At 41.1% G+C, this 23,342-nt stretch overlaps 1 protein-coding gene across 2 annotated transcripts in view; it reads right to left on the bottom strand.

Annotated features, from left to right (window-relative positions):
- The window catches only part of LOC116328258 (myosin-9-like), a 90,570-nt gene that overhangs the window by 18,085 nt on the left and 49,143 nt on the right, over window positions 1–23,342 (bottom strand). For both annotated transcript variants that reach the window (XM_039617065.1, XM_039617066.1), the window contains exons 9-20: window positions 22,254–22,337; window positions 21,859–22,026; window positions 21,661–21,744; window positions 20,821–20,988; window positions 18,708–18,938; window positions 18,385–18,615; window positions 16,415–16,516; window positions 16,067–16,143; window positions 15,602–15,746; window positions 14,042–14,267; window positions 8,059–8,143; window positions 5,442–5,532 (exon numbers count right to left, since the gene is read on the bottom strand). In XM_039617065.1, the coding sequence (XP_039472999.1) occupies window positions 5,442–5,532; window positions 8,059–8,143; window positions 14,042–14,267; window positions 15,602–15,746; window positions 16,067–16,143; window positions 16,415–16,516; window positions 18,385–18,615; window positions 18,708–18,938; window positions 20,821–20,988; window positions 21,661–21,744; window positions 21,859–22,026; window positions 22,254–22,337 (1,692 nt within the window). The remainder of the gene's footprint in view (window positions 1–5,441; window positions 5,533–8,058; window positions 8,144–14,041; window positions 14,268–15,601; window positions 15,747–16,066; window positions 16,144–16,414; window positions 16,517–18,384; window positions 18,616–18,707; window positions 18,939–20,820; window positions 20,989–21,660; window positions 21,745–21,858; window positions 22,027–22,253; window positions 22,338–23,342) is intronic.

Here is a 23,342-nt window from a genome sequence, read left to right as displayed (position 1 = left end):
GGTGTGGCTTTTATTTGCAGTGCAATATCAGCTTGGTTGATGCAGTGTTTAGCACTGTCACCTCCCACGCTCCAAAGACATGATTGTGAGGTTAATTGGTAATTATAAATTGGCTGTAGGTGTAAATGTGAGCATGAATGGTGGTCCGTCTCTCTGAGTTAGCCCTATGAAGGACTGTACCCACCTCTCACCCTGTGACACATCCTCATTGGTTAATGCAGTTCATGCCAACCTTAGTCATACAACTATTAAAAGATTATATTTAGGGAAATTCCAATAATATATGGACCTAACTGCACATTATAGCGACATTCAACACACCTTTGCACAACTTAAATTTATATTGTGCATTCACACACAGATTGGCACAAATCTACAAAGTATTTTTGCACATTCAGATGGAATTTTGTATTTTACCCCCCTAAAAAAATACTTCATAACAGAATTTTTATACAGTTAAATACTGCCTAATGATTCATTGTGGAAAAAGGTGGTAACAGGAGGTAGCAGGAGCAGATGACTCTTTGTTCCCTTTTTTTTTTTTGCAATTCTATGTTTTTCTCAAGGATATTAACAAGGGACCAGACTTCTCTCTCTAATCACTAGGCAAGCGCCCCGCTGACTCAGAGTGATTAAAATCTACTGTCTAATTGTATTTGTACAGATGACATCAATAGTTGTAAAGATATTTGGGCAACTAAAAAAGTTTAAGAGCATGAAAACATGCTTATAAACTTTGCTATCTGAAAACTTCTCTGCAAATTCTCATTAAAACTGTTTGAAATCTTTAACTTCATGCTCAAAGAAGTTGAGGTAAACACACTAATGACTATGATTGTGTGTGTTGTGTGTATGGCTGAGTAACTGTGAGGGAGAGGGAAAGAGGGATGATCTGATCAATCACAAAAACATGCCTTATTTTTACCCTGATTCGTATTTGAACTGGACTCATGCAGAGGGACAGGACTAAGCAAAGTGTGCATGTATCTCTTCGTGTGTGTATGTGTGTGTGTGTGTGTGTATCAGTGTGTGTATGTCCTGAGCAGCATGCATGGAAGCGCAAAACTGACTAACATGCAAATCGTTAACTTCATACCAGAAATAAGATAGTAAACAAACCCAGAAAACACAAACAAGACTCTTTTGCACACGCTTACGTAGTATACACTGTGCATACAAAGACATACATAGAGAAAAAGACAGAGCTATCTGAGGTTCAGCTTCTGTGCACCAAGGCAATTTGTAATATAGATTTCCTCTACAAGCCACTGTAGAGTACCATTTACCATTTCAAACCCTTTAATTTTTTTTCACCATTGGATAATTCATCTTCTGCCGCTCAATAACCGAGATTGGGACCTAATGAAGGAGTCATAGTCACAACGGCCATCACACAGGTGTTTAAACACAGTTTGGAGTCAAATTCACTGAAAAGCTCATCGGTTGTTGAAATGATGGAGGACACGAAGCATGCAAAGGAAAAATGCAAAGGATTGTGTACAAAGGTGGGCCAGTGAGTGCCTAACACATACAAATACATACATTAAAAAGTATAAGAGCGATTAACTGAATCAATTATAACCAGATGTAATCACTGTAGTTGCTCATACAGCATACTGAACTTAAACCCAAAGGATACTGAAACATTTCAGTTACAGTTACAGTTGCAGTTACAACAACACCTGTAGTACTGGGAGCATTTTTATTCGCTGAGCAATGTGTTTCAGCCACAAGCCAAAATATGCACATACTACTTATGCTGCATGAACTTTTACCACTTTAGTTACTAAAGCGGTTAAAGTAGACTTTAGGTTCCATGCCAGAAGGCTCTACTCTGTTTCTACTAATACTAAAAGGCCAGAGAGGAAGTCCATTATTGATATTGGCAAGATTCTGAACTCATCTAACTTGTCAGTCCATTAAGGTCACCTGATAGGGGCTTGCAGTGTCTGCTTTACTATCTTAGTCATTAGATGCTCATGGCTGTTGCGCCTTGAAATGCTGTGAAGAAATACTATGATGCGATGAGTAAGAGCTGGATGAGAACATTTCTTACACTTTCATATTAATCCATTAAATATAGGGCTACAGCCAGCAGCCTGTTTGCTCAGCTTAGCATGAAGTATGGAAACAGAGGGAAACAGCTAGCCCAGTTCTTTGGAGGCCCTGTAGAGTCAGGCTAGCTTGTAAAGTGTGCCCACAGTTTTGCAATCTGTATCCACGAAGTTGTGGGATAAAAGAAAAACAAAAAAGGAACTGGAGTGTGGGATTGGATCAGCCAAGTAAGTCCACTTTATCTAATTTTAACAGTAAATTCAAGACCAAAACATGATTTGCAGTTGACATTTCACAGCTTTCATTGTGTGTTTAATGTGTACTTCACTCCAAAAACAAAAGCTTCAATTTGAAGCAGTTTAGTAACCTACAGTTTAACTAGTCCATTACAAATCTGTGTGAAGACTGCAAACTCAGGCACAGATTACAATGTGAGTTAGATAATGCCCTCGGAGGCCTCTATTCACAGGCAATGGGACCCAGCTAAACAAACAGCTAAAACATGAAAGATCGCTTAGCTCAATAAATAAACATCACAAAGAAAAGTATCTTGAAAATTTACTGTATAGATAAAAAAGTGAATCAGTTAAAAGTAAACATGATAAAATAAGGAACTTAAATCTAAAATCAACGTGGGTACGGTTATATAAGGTGCTTTGCTAGCTGTCCCTGTGGCAGCGAAGCTGAAACAGATGTTAGAGAAGGTTTTCAGCTGCATATCCAGTAAGCGGTGTACTTTCCATTAATTATCCAAAGCTATTCACTACAGCCACAGTCATTTTGATGACCTCTGCATAAGCTCATCGAGGAATCCAAAAATCCAAACAGTGTGTTGATTCCAATGAGATTCAAACAATTACAGCGCTGATGAATTCCCTTGGCAAGTATTATGGATGCATTCCAACAGCTAGCAGTTCACTATCCAAGCCACAGAAACTTTCCTTCTTAGGTAGCATATCAATCCCTCCACGTTTCTTCTAACCGCTAAGATTAATGTCTCTGTCCACACAAAAAGTCTTGAAGCCAGGTACGGTCACACTGTGGTCCACTAAGTATGTGTACCAACATCTCACTGCAATGCTCCAAACAGTACATGGCACAACACTCTGTGCTTTTCCTCAGAGAATGGTCTTAATCAGCTCGCCAAGCTCATCTGTATCATTGTCTAAACGCCTCAAATACCCCCTGATGATCGCTGGAACAGCTCCATCATTGAAACCCCAAAGTTTCCTGCGTGGGTCCTCCAGGATTACAGGCCCTGCACTGGGCAATAGAACTGTCAGCACTATCAGCTGATGAAGAGCCCCCACTGCAAGAGTGTAAAGTGAAGAAAAACCTCTAGTAGTACACTAAACTTGACTTTGCAAGACTTGCAGAACAAACACTAGACGTTTCAGCTTCGTATAAATCACAATGAGCAAGAAAAAACAACTAAAATGTTCCATCCATGCCTCCATTTTCTTAACCGCTTATTCAATTTAGTCGCGGGGATCTGGAACTTCTCCCAGCTGTCATAGGGTGAGAGGAAGAGAACACCTTGAACAGGTTGCCAGTCACATCACAGGGGTTACACAGAGAAGCAGACAACCACTGACATATACTTACACTCCTACGGCTAATTTGGAAGCTCCAATTAACTTAACATGCATGTCTTTGGACTGTGGAAGCTGGACTACCTGATGAGAACCCATGCAGGCACAGGGAGAACATGCAGCGACCCGCACATAAAAGCCCCAGCCGCCGCATTCAAACCCAGAGCCGTCTTACGGTGAGACAGCAGTCTATTTTTGAAACTGTATTTTTTAATGATAGAAAGAAAAGGAATTTACTGTATTCATTAGTGAACCTTTAATTGCCTTTAATCAGTCAGGTGTGTTGTTTTCAGGATTCCTACTTCTTCAAATTTGAGATTTTTTAGATGATAGCTAAATTTTTCCTTAAGAATAAGAAAACTTCATCTCCAAATAGTGAGAATGGCAAAGTGAGGTTGATGGATAAAGGGCAGATAAAATTAAAACCATGGGGACTGGGCGAAGAAAATCGACTTATTTATCTTATAAGATTTTTCTGTACTTTTGAGGAATTTCCCGAAACGTATCAGCATGAGGGAAAAAAATCCTTTAATATTGCGACTTTTACTATAGAAGAAAGAGACCTTTATTTTTTTCTTGATAATTCTTGCACTAGCAGTCATTGGCACGTCTGCTTCAATCAATAGTCTGACATACCTCTGACAAATGTCATGCAAAATTTTTGATCACAGACAACAGAGAAAAGAGAGCCAGCCACGCAGCAAAGGCAGACATGAAAGCGTTTTCAACAGTCGTGAAATAGATGAAGAACTCTTCGCGAGCGCTGACATGGCTTCTGACTGACCAATCAGCTGGCCTTAGTTGGTGTCTTACTGGCCCTGGGCTATCACAATTGTCAAGCCATGGTGCACTAAACAGAAGAAAGGAGAGCCGTGTTATGTGGACTGCATTATTCACAAGGACAGAGTGGAGGAAAAAAACGGAGTAAGGTGAAGGAAAGTGAGTGAAGGGGAACAAAACGAAAAGAAAACAGCAGAGCACATGAGTGAGAGAGGACAGAAAAACAAGAGTGGGAAAGAAAAGAAGACATGAAAGAGAAAATGAAATACATAAAGGAAGAAACTTGAAGGCAAAAAAAGGGAACAAAACACATAATCAAGGCATGAGAGAGCACCGTGGTGTGGGGAAGCTTACAGCTGGATTCGGAGTTTGTCAAATCTAAATGAACATCACTTCCCTACACTGGGTATGGCCTTAATTATCCATTCTGCCTTTGTACAGCGGCAGCTCAGCTCTGACAACTGCTCTCCCTTGAGATTCCCCCCAGCTCCCAGCTAGAACATTAGGGAATATCAGGGAATATTACACCTAGGAATTAACGCTCCAAATCACCTTGCTAGGTTTAGGTCCCGTATATACCCCTCCCTTTCTTGGACAAGATAATCCTGGCTCTAGCACCGGATATATGCCACTAATCATCAAAAAGGCAAAGGGTGGGGGGGGTTGCAGGGAGGGAAGGAACAGCAAGGAAGATCTTCAAGGGAAAGGGAGAATAGAGGAGATCATGAGTATTAGTATTCATGTTTATGTAGTACAGTACACCTGGCTTAAATGTTTCATCCAGATGGGTCAGCGAGAAAAATCAATACGCTGACTGGCAGAAGAGTTAGATAATCGCATTTAAATAATGAAGCGGTAAAACCTGGCATAGCTGTAATTTATGTACACACAGTATCAATCCATTTTCTTCTCAGCAAACACCTCACCTGCATTGTGCCCCGAGCCCTTTTTAAACAAACACCTGAAATTATTTGGGAAGACTGCGTCACTGAGGTTTGGTGCGTATTTCTTCACCTGGTCCAGTGCATCCTGTTTCTCTCTCTCTGCTGTGAGTTTGTGATGGACAGCCTCTGTCAGCTCCTTCTTCAGCCCCGCAGCCATTGACCTGCGCGCGAAACCAAAACAGCCGAGCTTATTATCATCCAAAGACGAGGCTTATCAAGGAAAAACAAAACAAAAAACAGCTTAAGTGAGTAATTAGTTTTTGCTTAAACTGATTTCATTATTCAAATGTATTTTACAAATACATTATTTCCATTAGCGCTCCCCAAAAACAAACAGAGACAGAAAATCCCGATCCGTGTTAGTGTTTAACGCAGGCCCCGTGAAGTGTGAGTATGTGTGTGTGGCAGCCGAGCTAAGGGAATGTGAAGGGGATCAATATGAAGGGGTCTATTCCTGCCACGCACCGTGCGTCCGTGCGTGCGCGAGTCAGTCAGTGTCTACGAGTGTGTGTGTACGTGTGTGCGAGCGAGCCTGTGTGTGCCGGCTGCCCTGGCTACAGCCGAATCAATACGACAAATGATTACCATTTCCACAAACCTCCCTCCACAGCCTCACTTCGGGCCGCTCTCGAGCGTCGACACCCCTCCGCCAACACTCCACACACACACACACACACATATATATATATATATCTATTTATACACACACACATAAACAAACCACCCCCACTCTTGACCCATACCTCTAAAAAGCCGATATAAAAATGAGAAATTACAACTTTATGAATAGTAAAAGCATCCGGGCCTTTTACGGCCAAAAGTTTCTTGACCATAATCTGAAGTTAGCATATTATTGATTTTACAGTTAAAAAAAGAATGACTAGGCAGGGAAAGACCACAAAGTCAGCATCTGTCTATTAGTTTTTATTGGCTTTTGTGTTAAAATGACTCATCCAAAAATATCAAAACCTTAATACAAAGTCCAGTATTTACCCAACTAAATCTTTCTAACACTGGTGATAAATGTACTTTATACTTCATACTTAAGTTCATTAATCAGTCTATTAAGTGCTAAAATAAAAATGCAACTTTAACTTAGTACCACTTTTGTCTGTTTTGTCTACAACTTATTATTTTCATTATCGTTTAATCTGCCAATTATCTTTCATTTTTAATTATTTACACTGCAGCAGTTCCCAAGGACCCAAAACCTAAAGTGTTTTCACATGATTACAGGTTTATCCTCTCAGAAAGACAAATCCCAAATGATAGAAGATCACATTTTTAGATTTGAAAGGCTGGGGAAACTTGTTTTGTCATTTCAGATTATATTTGATTACTTTATAAAAAATGTCACGGATAGCTGTTGCATTAAGACATGGCCGATAGCAGAAGGGTGACAAAAATAAGAGAGAAACAAGAAGGCGATATCTCTAGGCCACCAGTGCTCTCCTTAGATCCTACAGTTTTCCTTGGGTAAGAAGTGAATGATGAAAAAGTAATGATCAAAAAAATTATGAAATATGAAACCTTGATAGTTATAAAGGCACACCAGAAAGAGCTAGGCAATTTTAATTAATTTTCTTCTCAGATGATTAGAAGGCGATAAAATGAAGAATAAAAATCCATATACGTTTGTATAATGAAAGGAAATCGTAGCCGACTACACTCAGAATCCCTCACTAAATGCTCCTCAGCAACTTTAAAGCTGAGACTAATAAAGCAACTCGTTGGTAGCAAAAGTTGAAGCAAAAGCCGTACAGCCAAAACAAAAGGAAGAGAAAATGTCTGACAGATCGGTCCGTAGAGAGAACATATGATAGGATGAACAGAGTGGGAGAGAGAAAGGAAAGAAAGAGAGGAGGCGTCCTGTGGAGAAAGAAGGGGGATTTCCCACAGCACAGATGGAAGCCATTAGCATGGTGCTGTTGCTTAAAAACCTTTCATGTCTTTGCAGTTATTAGATAATACCCGGTTAACAGTAAACAGCATGATTCTGCAAATGGATATAATATGCAGGCACAGCGATTGTTTTACCATACAGCATCTAAAATTGGTTAAAATCTAATAAAATGTAATAATTCAGAATGTAACCTATAAAGTCTCCATACTGAGTTTTAAATTGTCAGTTGACGAGCAAAATGTTCCATGGCTCAACTTAACCAAGAAACTCCCCGAGACGGAGACCGTAGCGGTGAGGTCATGTCGAAGCCAAAGCCGCAACCACAACTATGCGTGCACAAACAGCAACACACAAACACACACTCGACTGGGTGATACATGCTTGCTGATGTCATCACCGCAGCTCTGGTGAAACAGAGAGGTCAACCAGAGGTCTCACCTCTGAACTCTGAACTCTGCGACCCAACATCTGCTTGCTCACCTTCTCCCATCAATACATGTTTGTATATATTTTCTCTCGCATTAATCCAGGAACAGATAAAAGGGAAAGCAGTTCACATGTTCAGGAACAATGTAACATTTTGCTTTGCAGGCTCAAACAATGTATGCATTTAGAGCTCAGGGCTGTTCTGTTCAACACATGTTCGGTTAAAAAAAAAAAGCCTACTGTGCGTCGCACGTAAAAATGTCTAAATGTTTTTGATTACCGAGCTTACGCGAGGGACGGCGGGAAATGGGATGAGAACGGAAGCCGCTTTCCCTTTTTCCTTCTCTTTGCTTCTTACCTTATTTTCTCCTCTGCTAGCTTGCCTTCATTCAGACACCCCTCCATCCGCCTCACCTCCTCTGCACGGGCTGCCAACTCCTCCACTGAGCAGGAGAGAGAGAGAGGGGAGACAGAAGAAGAAAAGTGTGCGATAAAGAGCAACAGTTCATTTCCGACACACTTAGTTGGGATTCATTAGAGAACAGGCCTAATTCAAATAATCACACAACCCAAAAAAATGCAAAAAATAGTCATAAAATTGCCTCAGATGGCTCTCGATGCAGAGACGATTTTGTTTTTTTGAACTGGATTAAAGAAATAACTCTCCGAGATGACTACACACTTGCACGACACTTTACATCTCCTAGCAGGCAAACGTTAACTGGATGATTTACAAAACCTGCATACACAGAGGTCTTTATTGATTCTTGTCAAGTTCAGCAAGAGTGGGAAAACATGAACTGCGAGTCACCTTCAAAGCGAACCAAGAACTCTGCCACAGAAGAGGCACTGAATGCCTTTCAGAGGCGGAGAGGGAAGGGAGGAATGAACACAGTGCACTGCTTACAGTTGGTCGGCGAAGCAACCTTTTGTTGAGAGACAAAAGGGGTGCTCCCTGGTTTCGTCAATAGATGGCACTCTTTACCTTGAGCAGGCCACTTGAGCTCATACCCCTGACTGCAGCCCTTCAATCACATACCCTTTTCAGCCGTCTCTTCCATCTACATGCAATAAAACCCCATTGTCCTACACTTAGTAGTTTAGCACATTGAGGGATGCATAATAAACCACTAGTCAGGTTTCTTGGCTAGGTTTGCTTTGCAGGCCCTGTTCAGTTTGAATTTGAAATTTAGGATTTGCCCCCACACTCCCCTCTTTTTTTTGTTCTGTATGCTGTTTTGTGAGTCAATGTTTCTTCATAGCTCTTAAAACCTTTTCACTAAATTCAGTATTCACTGAATATAACATAAACTGTCAGCCATCGGTGACCAAGGCTAGTGAATATTGAGAAGGTCTGTGCGCTGAATATGAAGAGGTGTGTGCGCTCCTGAGTCTGTGTTTATGTGTGTACGCGTGTGTGCGCGTGCGGGTGTTTGTTGAATATTTACGGAGCGGACCTTGACTTTCTGAGTGTGTATTTGGGTGTGTGAAATAGAAATATAGGAAATGTGTATTTCTGTAAGCTTTTTAAGGCCACACAGAACACTAGGATAGAAGTGGTGGGAAAGACTGAACAGGAGGAAGCCAAAACCAATACCATAAAGGAAACAATACAGAAAAGAAAATCCACATTTAATGAAACTATGACTAATTTATGGTTTTGTTGCATCAAAACTGTTTAAACTAAAGCCCTAGGAAAATTGAAGCTGCAACTGGAATTGCTAAATATTTAACGATGCGCTTTTATTTGTGTATCTATGTGCATGCATGTGCCCTGCCTTGGCTATTTTACCGAACCTCAAGGTGAAAGTTTTGCTATGAATCTCAATAATCAATAAAGTGGAGATGTGAAAACTTGAGATGGGGATCAAATTCGTATTCAAGGCATTCGCTTTTCAGGTGACCTCAGTGACACCTTCCACCAGGGGAAGCCACAGAGAGAGCAATTAACTGCATGCGCTGACCGTTTACACAAACTCTCTTATTTGTGCCCGAGCTCGCATAAATAAAGGTGCGCACGCAACTGAAATACACACTGAAAATTAAGCGAAAAACAAATTTGTAGAAATACGAGGGGGAAAAATGGGCACAAAGGAAGCTGGTGCAAACACATACAAGTCCTTACTTGAATGCGGTGTATATTTAGCTTGGCAAGACTTGATGACCAAATACTGACAATTTTTTTCCACATAAAATGAGGATCTGCAGAGGGGGTGTGGGTTTTGACACTTCTCTCTTTATCTTAGTAGTAAAAGCAGAACTGCGATCCATATCCTGAGGTCTGAGGCCCTTAGCAAACTGTTTTTAGTGGCTTCATGAGTTGTGTCCGTAGTTCACAATTTAAGATCTTCAGTCCTTCTCTTTCTTAGCTCTTTGATTCTTGTCTTCACAACTTACGGTGTGACATTAGGCCACAATGTAACTCTCTCCCGATCTCTCCTTCTCAGTGCCTTCGTAGGAGCTTCAAAGCCCATCATGCAGCATCAGCCTATAATCACAGATCTGCGGTCAGATTACCCTGCTCTCACCGCTAACCTTTAACATGAGAAGGATGAAAACCTTGCTAACCCTGAATCAGTGGTTGGGGCTAGGCCCGGCCCTGCCTGGCCCTCATAAAAGCTTCATAAGGCTTCATGGGAGCTTCCTTTGGCTTTGTTGGGGGATTCGGAGCCGGCTAAGGTGCTCCCGAGAGATGTCCCAAAGCCTCCCAAGACTCTTTCTCTCTCTTTCTGAAGTTTCATGGGCTTGCAACACTGCTTTTGGGTATAAGCCAAAAGGTGCAGACACACAGCCGCACACTGTCATGCACACAAATACACCACAAGAAGACCAAAAAAAAACCACACCTTGTATGCACACAACAGTGAACACTCACAAAGACAAAGACTAACACACACATACACACACGCGTACACCCCAACACACTCCCCTCTTGCTCTCTCCTCTTCGCTTTATTTACAATCCTCTGGCAGCGGTACAAGGGCCCGGGGCTATAACACACGGCACCTAATGCTCAAACTGCCAGGTAATCTCATGTCTGACATCCCCCTTTGATAGAAACTGATCAATAGACTCTTGTAAAGGAGTCATTTTCTCTGATGTTTCTACCAACCACTTCTCTCTATCTCTAACTCTCTCTCCTTTTCACCCCGCCCCCCTTCTCTTTTATTAGCCATACATTTATAATTCATATTTCAGCGGGGCTGAGTTTGCTGTGAGACAAAGAGGGAGGGGGGGTAAGGGGTGGGTATGCTTCTTTGTGTAATAAAGAACAATAGTGGTGAAATGATGGGGAGAAATGCCAGTGTTTGCTGCTGGTTCCGGTGAACAACAGTTTTGGGGATCGATAGAGTGTGAAATGGGATTATAGCTAGTAATAGAGGTGAATTGGAGGAGAGAGGCCTGTGCACGTGTGTGTCCAGGGATCCAGACTGGATAGCAGCGCGCGCACACACACACATGCACGCACACACACTCACACGTACAAACGAGCGCACACACAAACGTGCAATAATGATTTCATCATCTTTAGGCAGATGCACATCAGCAGCACAGAGGGGTGGTAATATCACATTTCTGTTTTGGTGGAAGTGTGGAAATAAGGATATAGTGTTTTTGTTTATGCTGTTATTTCATTTGTTGTCACACGGCATCACATTTATTTTGCATTATAACCAACCTTACAACACATCTTATTTAAGATGTAAGATGACTCTACTAGTCGGGTTTGAATATTTTAAAGATCCATCCCCGCCCGTGTTTCACGAGCAGATGCTATGAAAACACCTACTTAAGAGTACGCCACATCTGATTTTCCTGGAAAACAGATTACGAATACAATCGTCCCTTCGGTACACCTTTATGTGCATTTTCTGTAATGGCTCGTGTGCACTGTATGTTCGAAATAGTGCAATTTTCCGCATGTATCACACCCCCCCCCCAGCCTATTCCGAGAGCCATAAGTGACAGAATGACAGTAAATTTGACACAAGCACCCATACGCCAAGTTTAAGGACTTTTTTTTCTATCCTTTTTAATCACTCCTTTCTTTCCAGTCTCTTCATCCTATCCTGACACAGTCTGATTGAATCCAGCTGCCTTCAGACACTTCAATCTAATCCATGTGACACTTCCCTGGTTTCCAACTCATTCTCTTTTCCTGCTTCTTTCCTTCTGTCTGGCCACAGAGACCTTTATATAATATCCATTACTCCCAAACTACATTTATATATTAAACTGTAGAAAGCATATCAACAGCATTAGAGGTAAAAATGCTTTGTTAAAAACACCAAAAATGGCAGTTTATCTTGTTAATTGTCTAAATAGCAACGTCAAAAATGACTTTGGACTGATATGATTATTACTTTTGAAAACCTGATACTGGCAGCTACTGTGTTGCTAATTCATTGATTTTTAATTTACCAGCTGAGTAATTTTGTTATTTTACACAACAATTTACAGACGACTGGGTTATAAAAGGCTAATAAGTTATGTAGAGTAATTTAAAGCATCTTAAATATGCATTCCTGATTAAATTATTCTGGTTAGAGTCACCTCTAGCATACATTTTCTTGTTGACTCATAATTATATACCTCTTTGTGCCTGTCCATATTTTTCTTATCATTCAAACCTGTTCACATTCACAGTCCAGTCCATCTTAAATGAGGTCTGCTGTTATTAAGCAACAAACAAAATCATCACCACTCAATGAAATGTTTTCATAATACAGAAAGAACCTCGACAAGGGCTTCATGTTAATAAAAAGGCCCTTTGTTCATGACAGTAATTTCTCAAGCTGACTCCTCACCCAGTTTATTCAGACCACTGCTATATCCAGGTAAACAATGCCCCCTTTGTTATAATAATGCATCTTTATTCTTCTTAAGTCATTACAATAGGCTCTGCATTGCTGGATTGTATTTGCTGAAGGTAAAAGCTGAATAATATGTGGTTTTGTGTGTAGAGTAGAGTTGAGGGAATGCGTTTTGATCACAGACAAAGGCCAGGCTACACAGCGTTGTCCTTCTGTCTCTATCTTGTTAATGAGCAGTGTTCAGTGAGCAAGCCAGCCACTGTCTGCCACAGAGAGAGACCTCAGATTCATCTCTCTGCGGACAATAGGTGATTGTGTGTGTGTGTGTGTGTTTGTACCTTGGAGAGCCAGTGTGTATGTGCTAATTAAAGCAGTGGGAGTTGGAAGAAATGGCTGCGAGCGTGCGCATGTGAGGTGTTTGCCTGGCGTGACCGTCGATGTGTACGTTAATTCTTAATGAGACATTTCTGTGCCCAGAGAGACCCAGCCATCACCATTCCTACACTGACGCACTACTACAAAGGCCACCATTGGCCACACGCACACATGTACAGACACACACAGAAACCAGATCATTACCATACAGCTAAAGCAGTGCACCATTAAATCAAACCTCTATCTACAGCGTGTGTGTGTGTGTCTGAGTTAACATGGTGTGCAGACAGCTAGCTACAGAATCACCACACTGCTGGCTAATTTGAGCTAACTGATTGAGCTAACAGCAGTGCGGGTGGTTCTGCAACAAAAGGCAGGACAGGCTGCGTACTGTAGCTCCTCTGGTATGTGATGGGCTTCTGATCGCCAATAATGTCCAAAACCTTAGCAGCGGGGAAATGTTCATAGAGTGCTAATAATAAAGGTAGGGTGATGAATGGATCAAGCAGTGAACTGACATAAAATCTTTGCTTTTGGTCATGTTGACTTGCTTGTTAAAAAAACGTGGATGCTGAATCAAGCACTGGTGAAATACAGGTTAATTTTCACGTTATACTGAGTATAGTGTTAGTTCAGGCAGGCCACAAAGTCAAGCATAGCCATATTCCTGTCAGACCAATTGATCTCCATGCTTGCCCACAGCTGGAGGCTCAACTAATGCATCTAGCTGGCAAATCTCATAAAGGCCACACTGTGTAAGTGTCTTGAGGAACCTACAGTTTCTCCTCATCTACATGCCGCATTGCAACCCACCTTCATCCCCACTCTTCCTTTTCATGCTATGCAGACAGTGTCATATAATACGTGCAATAACACTGTCATTGAACCCTACTGTTTTATGTTAGGGTCTGGCTCTTGCTCTCTCCGACTACAGACATCCACGAATGCAGGCAGAACAGCAGAGAAGTCCCTAAACAGTGACATAATACTGAATATTAATAGCGTTCTTCTTATAAATATATTAGTCCTAACTGAAATATGTATATGTAATCAACATGAATATACAGTTGACAGAAAATTATTAGTTTATGACTAACTGGATACATGGATCAGGACCAACGGCAGCTTATCAGTTTATGGACTGATTGCTACCTGTCACTCGGTGACTGCTGCGCAGCTCCTCCAGCTCTTTCCTCAGCTTTCCGATGACAGTGCTCAGGGTCTCATTCTCTCTGATAGCACTCTGCAGCTTCTCCTGCTCCTTGTGTAACGCCTCCTGAAGCATCTGGGCCTTTCTTCTCTCCACATCCACCTCTCGGCTCTTTCTTGCAGACTCTTGTCTGGCCTCATCTGACTGCCTGAGGAGTGTCACCTGCACCTGCAGCGCAAGTACGGGCCAAAGAAACATCCAGCGTCTGTTCGGTTTAAATATGTTGCACGATTGTGTTTATAATGTGCTGTTGCCATGTAACAGTTGCCATGAATAGACCTCTAAATATATCATCAGAAATCACTTATTATTTGCTTTGCTTGCTGTTTACATTTAAAGAATTTCCAAAATGGTATCGCATCATATCCTGAATAAAAACCAAAGATAAAAGCTATATATATTTCCATTTTATCTAAAGCTGGAAAAGACAGAAAGTGGTGGAAATGATGGTGGATATAATAATAACAATAATAATAATAACAAAAATAATAATAATAATAATAATAATACAATAATAAAACAAAAAAACATTATGAGCCAATATAAACTCTATGTTTGTGTAAAAAAAACAACCCCAAAAAACACACATTTAGTAACCCAAAAAATACATTTTCAAATACAATATACTTTAAAAAAATGTTTTAGTGTTAATGGCTCTGAACTCAGCCCTTGTATGTATGACTGATCACTCATGTAAAGGATTAGACTCTTGTATAATTATGTATATATGCATAATGATAAAAGTTAATAATGTGTACATGCATTATGCATGTGATGAATGTAGATGTATACTTCAAGTTATGTGTACCTACATGACACGGACTCATTATGTGGTATTCCACAGGGAAGTTGTGTGGATGAATGGGCAAGACCTGACAGCAAGAGAACCTGCCGCACTCACCCCTGTGTGTGTTTGTGGGAGTAATTGTAAGTGTGCGAGCATATGATTTTGGTAAGAGTAACATGTGTTTTGCTAATATGTGACAAACACAAATTAATGTGCGAAATCAAATATTACCATTTCCACCTACGCACACACGGCTAAGCGAGCGTACACACAAACACGCGCAAACACAGACACTCACACACTCACACACATACAAATGATGTGTCCAAGACTGCCAGGAATGCTGGCATTCTGCCAGGCTACAGTCACCACTTTGAGTAATTTGAATATTTAGTGTCCCATTGAGCTCTTAATTGGAGTCAATTTCACCAGCCTTGGCACCGTTTGGTGCTTTAATTAATGGCGAGGCAATTTGTTTCTGCCAGACAATCGCAGGACAATCACATGAGTGGTGGGTGTGTGGTGCCCATGGAGGTGGTTGAAGTACTCCTCTTTGGGAACTCAAACATGTCCTTAGATTGAAATGACTGCATCGCGAACATTTAAGGACAATGGAAGATGCGTCTGAATTTAAAAGCAGACGGGACAAAGGTCAAATTAATATAGCTCTCACTAAATTAGAGGACAGGTCAGCAGATATGCATTACTTTAATACCTTTTGGGTGTTCGCCAGTTCAAGCTCTAAGGATGCCACTTCCTGTTTTGTACGAATCACTTCCTGTTCCAGCTGTTTTTGATTGCTCCGGTGAGTTTGCTGGGAAGCAGCGAGACTTTGTTTCAGACCCACCTTTTCCTGGACTCTAAGGTAAGGAGAGCAAAGAATAATTGCCTGAGCAAACTGCTCTGTAAAGAATGTACTGCCCAAGTTAACACAGCGTAATAATATGTAAACCAGATAGCATATTAATGATTACTGAAAGTTAAACAGAAAGATTTCAATAGATTTTTACATTTGCCAAGTAACATAATATATCTACTGTGTGCCATTTAGTAAGCAGACTGTTGCGAAAATGAGAGCGAGTTGGGGGTGGAGACTGATGAGAAGGGCATGAAAGGAGAGACAAGGACAGAAACCAGGATCAGCAGAGGAGAATGAGAGTTTTATAGACTCTGTTATTACTGTGTCTCCAGCTCTGACTTCATCTGAAGAATAGTGTTTTCACACACCGCAAGGTGTTCAACCTGTGCCGCACAGCGCTGAAACACACACACACAAAGAAAAAATGAGTGCTGGAATGTAGCAAAAACTGTTTGTCCATGTAAATATAAAACAAACTTTAAATATAAGCCTACATTTACATTTATCAGCGTTACTTCTGAATACTGGAATGTCAGCAAATTTTATCTCTCAGTTGTTATCACTGAACACAACTGTAAGTATTGAAACTGTGGCAGATATATTTTAATGTTTCATTGTGATGATAATACACAGAATGCGTAATCCCAGCAGTGCCATGCAGGATATTACCTTCTGCAGCTGCTGTCTGAGTCTTCCTAGATTCAAATACTCCTCATCAGAATGAGAATGGCTCCGATGATAGAGCTGCAGGTCACACTCCACAGCAAGCTTCTATAAGTAACGAGAGAGAGGGAGAGTAAGTGATATAGATAGTTAGAAAAAACATATTTTTTAAGAACATCCCGCTTGTTTAAATCTTATTTTAATCAGTTCTATAACCCTAAACCCACCTAAACAGAAACTTAAATAGAAGCAAAACACCAAGTCAAGACACAAAAGGGCGAATGAATTGAATGAATTGCATTTCAACAGATTACACTCATTTTGGTTTACTAATAAATGGCAGTGGCATTGATGGGCCATTAAGGAAGCACATTATTTTGTGTTACACTCATTTGTGTATTGATTTGCACAGAGAAACATGACCTTGGTGTTCCAAGCACATTATACAAACTGTAAAACAACAAGTTGGAACTTAGCGCGTGACTCTAGCTCATAGGAAGTACAATGAGCAATCGCGCTCATGAACATTTGCATTGTTCTCTTAATTACAAATGTATATCTCTTTGGAAAACAGTGAAAGTGTTACACTTTGTTTTCTACTCCCGAGAACATCGCCAGGAGTAATGCTCTCGCTTTTTTTCATAAATTGCTTAATGTATCACTACCCTCAATCTTAGCCTATTAGCTGCTGTCCTTTATACAGGCAAATTATGTAAGTAATTCAAAAGTAGACATCTTTATAGGAAAGGGAAGAAATCTTACTTATCTTCAACTGTCCATCTTTATGTTATAGTGAAATATTCTCTAGTCGAATATAAATTGACCAGTAGAGATAGAATTAAGATACTACACTTACAATCTGAGCCAGTCCATGGTTTTCTTCCCCATTTATCCCTCAAATGTGAAACGCTATGACTTCTAAACCGTTTTTATAGTCATGTTTTCGTTCATTTAAAACAGTTTCATTTTTTCCACACTGTATTTTTTCGTAAACAGGGAATAAAGGCAATAGTGATTTTAGGGTTAGCTAAGCCCAACAGTGACATGAGGTAGCGCATTAGCAGGACGTGAAGCTCCATAAGAACTCCTAACCTCTTGATAGGCGCCTTACAATCAAAGTCATTAGCCAGTGTAATAAAGGGCCTGAGATACAGCCATTCTTCAACAGCCTAACTCTTTTATAACCAACAGATTAAAGTTGATTGGATTAAAATGACATTCTGCCCGTCTGACCTTGGCGGCAGCAGTTAAGTTCATCCAAATTAAATTTCTCCGTAATAAAGATGATTCATTTGTTGCCTGACGTAGTAAATATAAAACAGAAAGGGGGGAAAAAAAGAAGAAGAAAAGATTAAGTGACACACGCCAGTGCACAGATGCACAAATGCGCACTTGTACACACACACACACATATATACATGCGTGCGTACAATGACACAAGCACACAGAGCAATATATCCACGCATGCACTTGTACAGCTTGATTGGAGCTGGCAAGCACCTGGGTGCACATGCGAAAATAGAGAGACACCCATCTGAGTTAACCCCAAAAAAACAAGGCATGTATTCAAAACCTAGTTTTTAAGGACGTGGGTGCATCCATGAAAAAATACATAGTAAGACAGTAAAGTGTTTAACAGCATTAGTTTCTTAGTTTGAAATGAAAGGCTGAACTGGTTTATGACCGAGTTTTCCACTGATCTCACAGTCAACCTCATTTGTTACGTGACATGATTACACAGAATTAGTGTATACAATGAATCACACTGTTTTCAGATGTTTCATTAAGTGGAAGGAAAACAACTCTTTTGCAAGAAAGGTTAATACTATTTGTTATGCAAGCAAATCAGGTTGTCCACATAGATATAAAGGATTAACTATGTTCATGTATTTGTACGTGTGTTTGTGTCTGGATTTATCCTTTTGTTATTGCCGGGTCTGCATATTGTAACGCATTACGTAAATGTTTTCCCGAACCTGCTGATTGAGTGTGTCCATCTGCTCCTGAAGAGATCTCATCAGGTTTTTGAAGTGCTCCACTTTTTGTTCGCTCTCTCTTAGCAGGTTGTGACTGGCCTGAAGTTCATCTGTTAGTTGGTCAAGAGCCTCCTGTGAACTCTCCCACTGGCCAACCTTTTCCTGATACCGGCGCTCCAGCTCAGCTAGCTCTTCCTTCAGCGAAGAAGCTGCTAACTGCGACTCTCTTAGCTGCCATTAAAACAGGTAGTCGGACTCAAAATTAAAGGCATATTAGGCAAAACGCATGTACGTATTTAAAGGCTATATCGGCCATTATTAACCTGTTCCTGTGAATATCGTAGTTCCTCCTCCAGACGTTCCACATGCTCTTGCACCCTGCGCGCCTTCTCTATTGCTGCGGCGTATTTCTGCTTAAAAATCGCAGCCGTTTCTTTCTGCTCCTGGTTGTGCAAATTGGCCTCTTTGAGCTCATCCTTGGATTCTTTCAGCTGCTGATTGAGAAGTTCCACCTCCTCCTTCTCCTTCTTCAGCTTCTTTTCAACTGCATCAGCCTGAGAGCAAAATCACAGAGTACAGATGCTGAAGTTGACCTTTGTTTTTCAATAAAGACGGTGAAAGCAGTCAAATTTGAAAAGACACAGTGGCACGTGTGAATGTGTGGAAAAAACTAATGTGAAGTAGGAAGCCATAAATAATCTCGCAAAACGTAGCTTTTATATTACATAAACTACTACAGCAGCAACCATCATCATCATTATCATTATGCTAAAATTCAAACAGTGAAACCAAAGTCATTACTCGAAGCTTCGTGACTAAACGTGCCTTAAAAAGCTACTTGAACAGACACGTGCTAGTTTGTTTAACATGGTGTAATTTACTGCACTGCTCTACAATAACCTCTGTCATAATGAAAGGGGAACTCAGGAAGTGAAACCGGGCTTAATCCTGCCGTTACACTAGGAATCCTACCGTAGCTCACCTTTCAAGGGGAGAGGTTGAGAAAGTTAAACCCGCTCTAACACTCAGCTTGAGTTCATCCACATTAATCCCGCTGTAATCTGGATCAGAACACGAGGGTTTTACGACTAATGACAGCCAACTAGTTAGATTTCAGCGGTTCACCGCAGCTCGGTTTAACCAGGGATTAACTGGGCCCGCAGGACTAACACTGGATTGAAGGTGGCACGACGGAGCAGAGAACTTGCTCATGCAAAAGGAAGAAAGAGACAAACCAGAGGAGAGGAGTCATCGACTCTTACTCTCTGTTTTAGAGTGGAAAGACTGAACAACCTGTGTAGGTGTATGGCCGCGTGCGTGGACTGCTTAAAAGCGTTGACTCAGCCCATGCAGCCTCTGTTTTATCTGAGCGTGATGGTGGTGAATGGTGAATGTTTGACGAGGTTGTCTGAGGTAACAGTTTTTAAAAATCACACGGAGAAGAAGCACACGCTATAAAGTGAGACGTCGTACGTCGGCTTTACATATCAAAGCTGTATTTATTACTTGCTCTACTTGTGTCACTGTATTTCTTTCCTTTAATGAATTCACTATCCTACAGGCCAAACACTAATGGGTGGACTTTGCATTTCTCTCTGTTACTGGATGAAAGGCCTCATAACAAGACTTAATGGGGACACTATGGCTTTCTTGTGACCATAATCAGGAGCGTGTGCTTTGGGGAAACAAACAACCCTCATTAAACATGATGGAAAACACATTTGACCCTCATGACCTGACAAGCCTCATTTGGCCTGATGTTTGAGTATTCATTGCCGTCACATGACTACCCAAGTTGACCCTAAATTGATAATAACTTTATTCTTGGTCTACATTTCCCTATCTGTATTCATGCTTAGCTCCAATTAGATGTGAGAGTTTCACAAACAGTAGGGTCATCGTGTCTTGTTTAGTAACTCAGATGATGTAGATTGGAATATATGTAAGATGACTACAAAATAAAGCTTGTCTGCCGCAAGCGAGTCGGTTTGTCGTTCCTGGCAGAAAACTCTGACTACTTGATTGTCTACCGTGATTTAGAGCGCTCGCACTCAAACGCATAAGTGCATCCAATTTTTCCTTTTATGTTCCTCATTGGATTATCGCAGTAGATGCTTTTCTGTTGGATTATGTCTCAGCCAACAGACAAGTGAGCACACAAAAGAGCCGACTTCTGCACCGTTACGGGCCTCCGACTTAAACCGTCCTTGAGCTTTGTGACCTCCGGCTCTCGGTCTTTCAGCCTGCTGTGCATTTGGCCGAGCTCAGAGTTGTTCTGCTTCAGTCGGCTGTGAAGCACGGAGCCGGTCCCCCCTCCGGTGTTACGCTTCAATTTTGTGAGCCTGTTTCACGACTTCCTGGTCAGAGTTCAACTGATCCATAGATTTCACAAGAAGTGAGCAAAGGTGAAGAGGAGAGGAGAGAGATTCTCTTTACCTGTTGCTCCTTAATACGGAGCCGCTCTTGTAGCTGCTGTTGTTCTTTCTCCTTCTGCTCTTTAAGGTGCTCGATATCGCTGACCTTTTCGCTTAACTGACAGGCCTCTTCCTTGTGCGCTCTGATCGTGCAGTTTAAGTGTCTTACCTCTTCCTCCAGAGCTGTCACCTGAGCCAAAAGAAAGAGAAAAAAGGATAAAAAAATTGAAACGGATGGAGACGAGGAAAGCTTTACATTGGGATACCATGCACACCCAGACAGACAGAAAAGACAGTGAGGGGGTGGCAGTAACCAAAAAGTGAGTGTCAGGTTTGAGTCAGAGAGTTTCCCAGTTTAGTCTCAGGACCAGCTGGGAAAATGTAGGCACAGCAAACATGAATGAGTAACGATTCCCTTTTCCTTAGCTCCAACTTTCGCAGAGCCTTTGAGCAAGGTGCTACACCTCCCATTGCTCTGATGGAGCCGCTCGGCAGCCAGCAGTAGAAGACTGCTGCTGGTTTGGGCACTTCCCTTGAGTAGATGTGTGCAACTCTGTGGGTGTAAAGCAAGGAAGTGTTGAAAAAATAGGGGTGATCACTGAACCTAGCCTCGGCATATGAAAGAAAAATAAAAAAAAAATTGGAGGAGAGAATTGAAAGCCCTAAGACAAATTTCAAACCCAAAAACCACAACATAATATAAAAAAGAAACCGCCTTTTTCATAAAATACTGCTTAAAAACGCCCAGATATGCTGCTTTAAAGGGAAAAACATGGAGTTTCCATTTCTCCAAATTGTATTTTTTAATTTCTAAAAACTGCATGGCACAACCTGAAAAGTGAACGCAGACGAGCCACCGCACCTGCTTCTGTGTTCCTCGATGCTTCTGTTCAGCTGTCTTCATTTCGGCTCTGAGCTGCAGAATTAACTCATCTCTACTTCGAACCTAAACACAGAGAAAATTAACAAAATTAACAAAAACATGCATTTAAATAAGTTGCATATCCTGGCATTTTAACCTCTCCAGTTCCTTTGATTAAACAGACAGTGAGAGATGGACCTCAAGGTGTGAGGTGTGGAGTTTCTCGTGGCTCAGAGCCAAGTCAGCCTCCAGTTTGGCTTTGCTCCGGTCGAGGTGGGCGCACTCTCTGCTTCGGTCCTCCATCAGGACTCTCAGCTCATCCCTCTCCTCACGGAGCTTCTCCAAAGACCTGTCTTTTCGAAGCAACTGTTACATTTGCACATAAATTAGCATCCGCAACAGGGGAAAAAGCTTTAAATTTCCAAAGATGAACATGTAATGAAACAATACTAATTCCACAACTACAAAAACATTATCCAACGAGCAATTAAAAAACAGAAATGATAACAGACTGCTTTAAAAAGTGATTTCATTATCAAATTTCAGTGTGGTTAACAATAATCATTAAAAATGAAACTGATGGGTTTTTTTACCTCTTTTTGACACTCTGAGTGTTGTCCCTTACTTTCTGTGAGCTCCTTCATCAGTGTACACATCTTAACCTCCCTCTTCTGTATCTGTAAGATGAAAACATTTAATCACACATCAAACACACATTTTGTTGTTGTTGTTCTTTTAATCGCAAAACCAAAGCCGCTCTCATAAGATTCGGACGAGGAAACGTCGTGTTAAGAACGACGTCGCCTGCATTCGCCGGCGACTCTGTCACCGTTTACTGAACTCGAGATAAAATATTCGAGTTGTTGTTTTCATATTTGTGTGTTTCAGGTAATGGTGGCGGTGATGGGTGGATGACACTGCATACAGGGCGACGGTTGTTGATGCTTCTCTTGAGCACACGCTACGTCTCACAGTAGCTTGTGTTTGTCTGTTTCCTTGGTGACCTTCCCTAATTACCCACTTCTGCTCGATGCCAAATGAGTGCGTGAGTGTGTGTGTCTGCATGTCTGCGTGCGCTTTCATGTGGGTGTGATTCCTTACAAGTTTGCCTCGGGGAAATGTTTTGGACATTTTTTTTCTCATTTCTCTTCTGTACGTGTTCACCGACTCCCTACCTCGCCACGGTCTTTTTCTGTTTGAGGTCGGTGAGAACGGCCAGGTTTGGTTGTCGAGCCAAAAAAGTTTCTTTTTAACTCTGCGATATTTTTGCAATGGTTTATTAACATTTTAAAGATGTTAAGATGTTCTTTTAACCTTTCTACGACTGAAGCGTGAATCTGATCATCTCCAAAACAAAAAAACAAAATCAGCGGCCAAGTATTTGGGAGTTGAAGACCGAGAGGAATAGGATGCTCTAAATTAGTTAACCTTTTATATATTGACATGAAGGCAAGATTGTATTACTTGATATCTAATCCTGTGTTGTGAGTGATTTTACCACAATATCACTGACAATGCTGACAATAACAATAAGAAAGAAGGAATGCTGTCTCGATCTAATTTTAACAGCTTATTTGTTATAGTTGAAGCAGACAAGTTTTCACTTCCAATTTGTAAGAGCCTTTCTTTTGGAATTGAGTCAAATGCTCGCTCTCTCTTTCTCTATCCCTCCCCACCTGCTG

Source organism: Oreochromis aureus, linkage group 9, assembly GCF_013358895.1.
Source record: "Oreochromis aureus strain Israel breed Guangdong linkage group 9, ZZ_aureus, whole genome shotgun sequence".
In the NCBI taxonomy this organism is placed as follows: Eukaryota; Metazoa; Chordata; class Actinopteri; order Cichliformes; family Cichlidae; genus Oreochromis; species Oreochromis aureus.
Note: the sequence above shows the minus strand (reverse complement) of the source record. Positions and strands in the feature narration are given on the sequence as shown.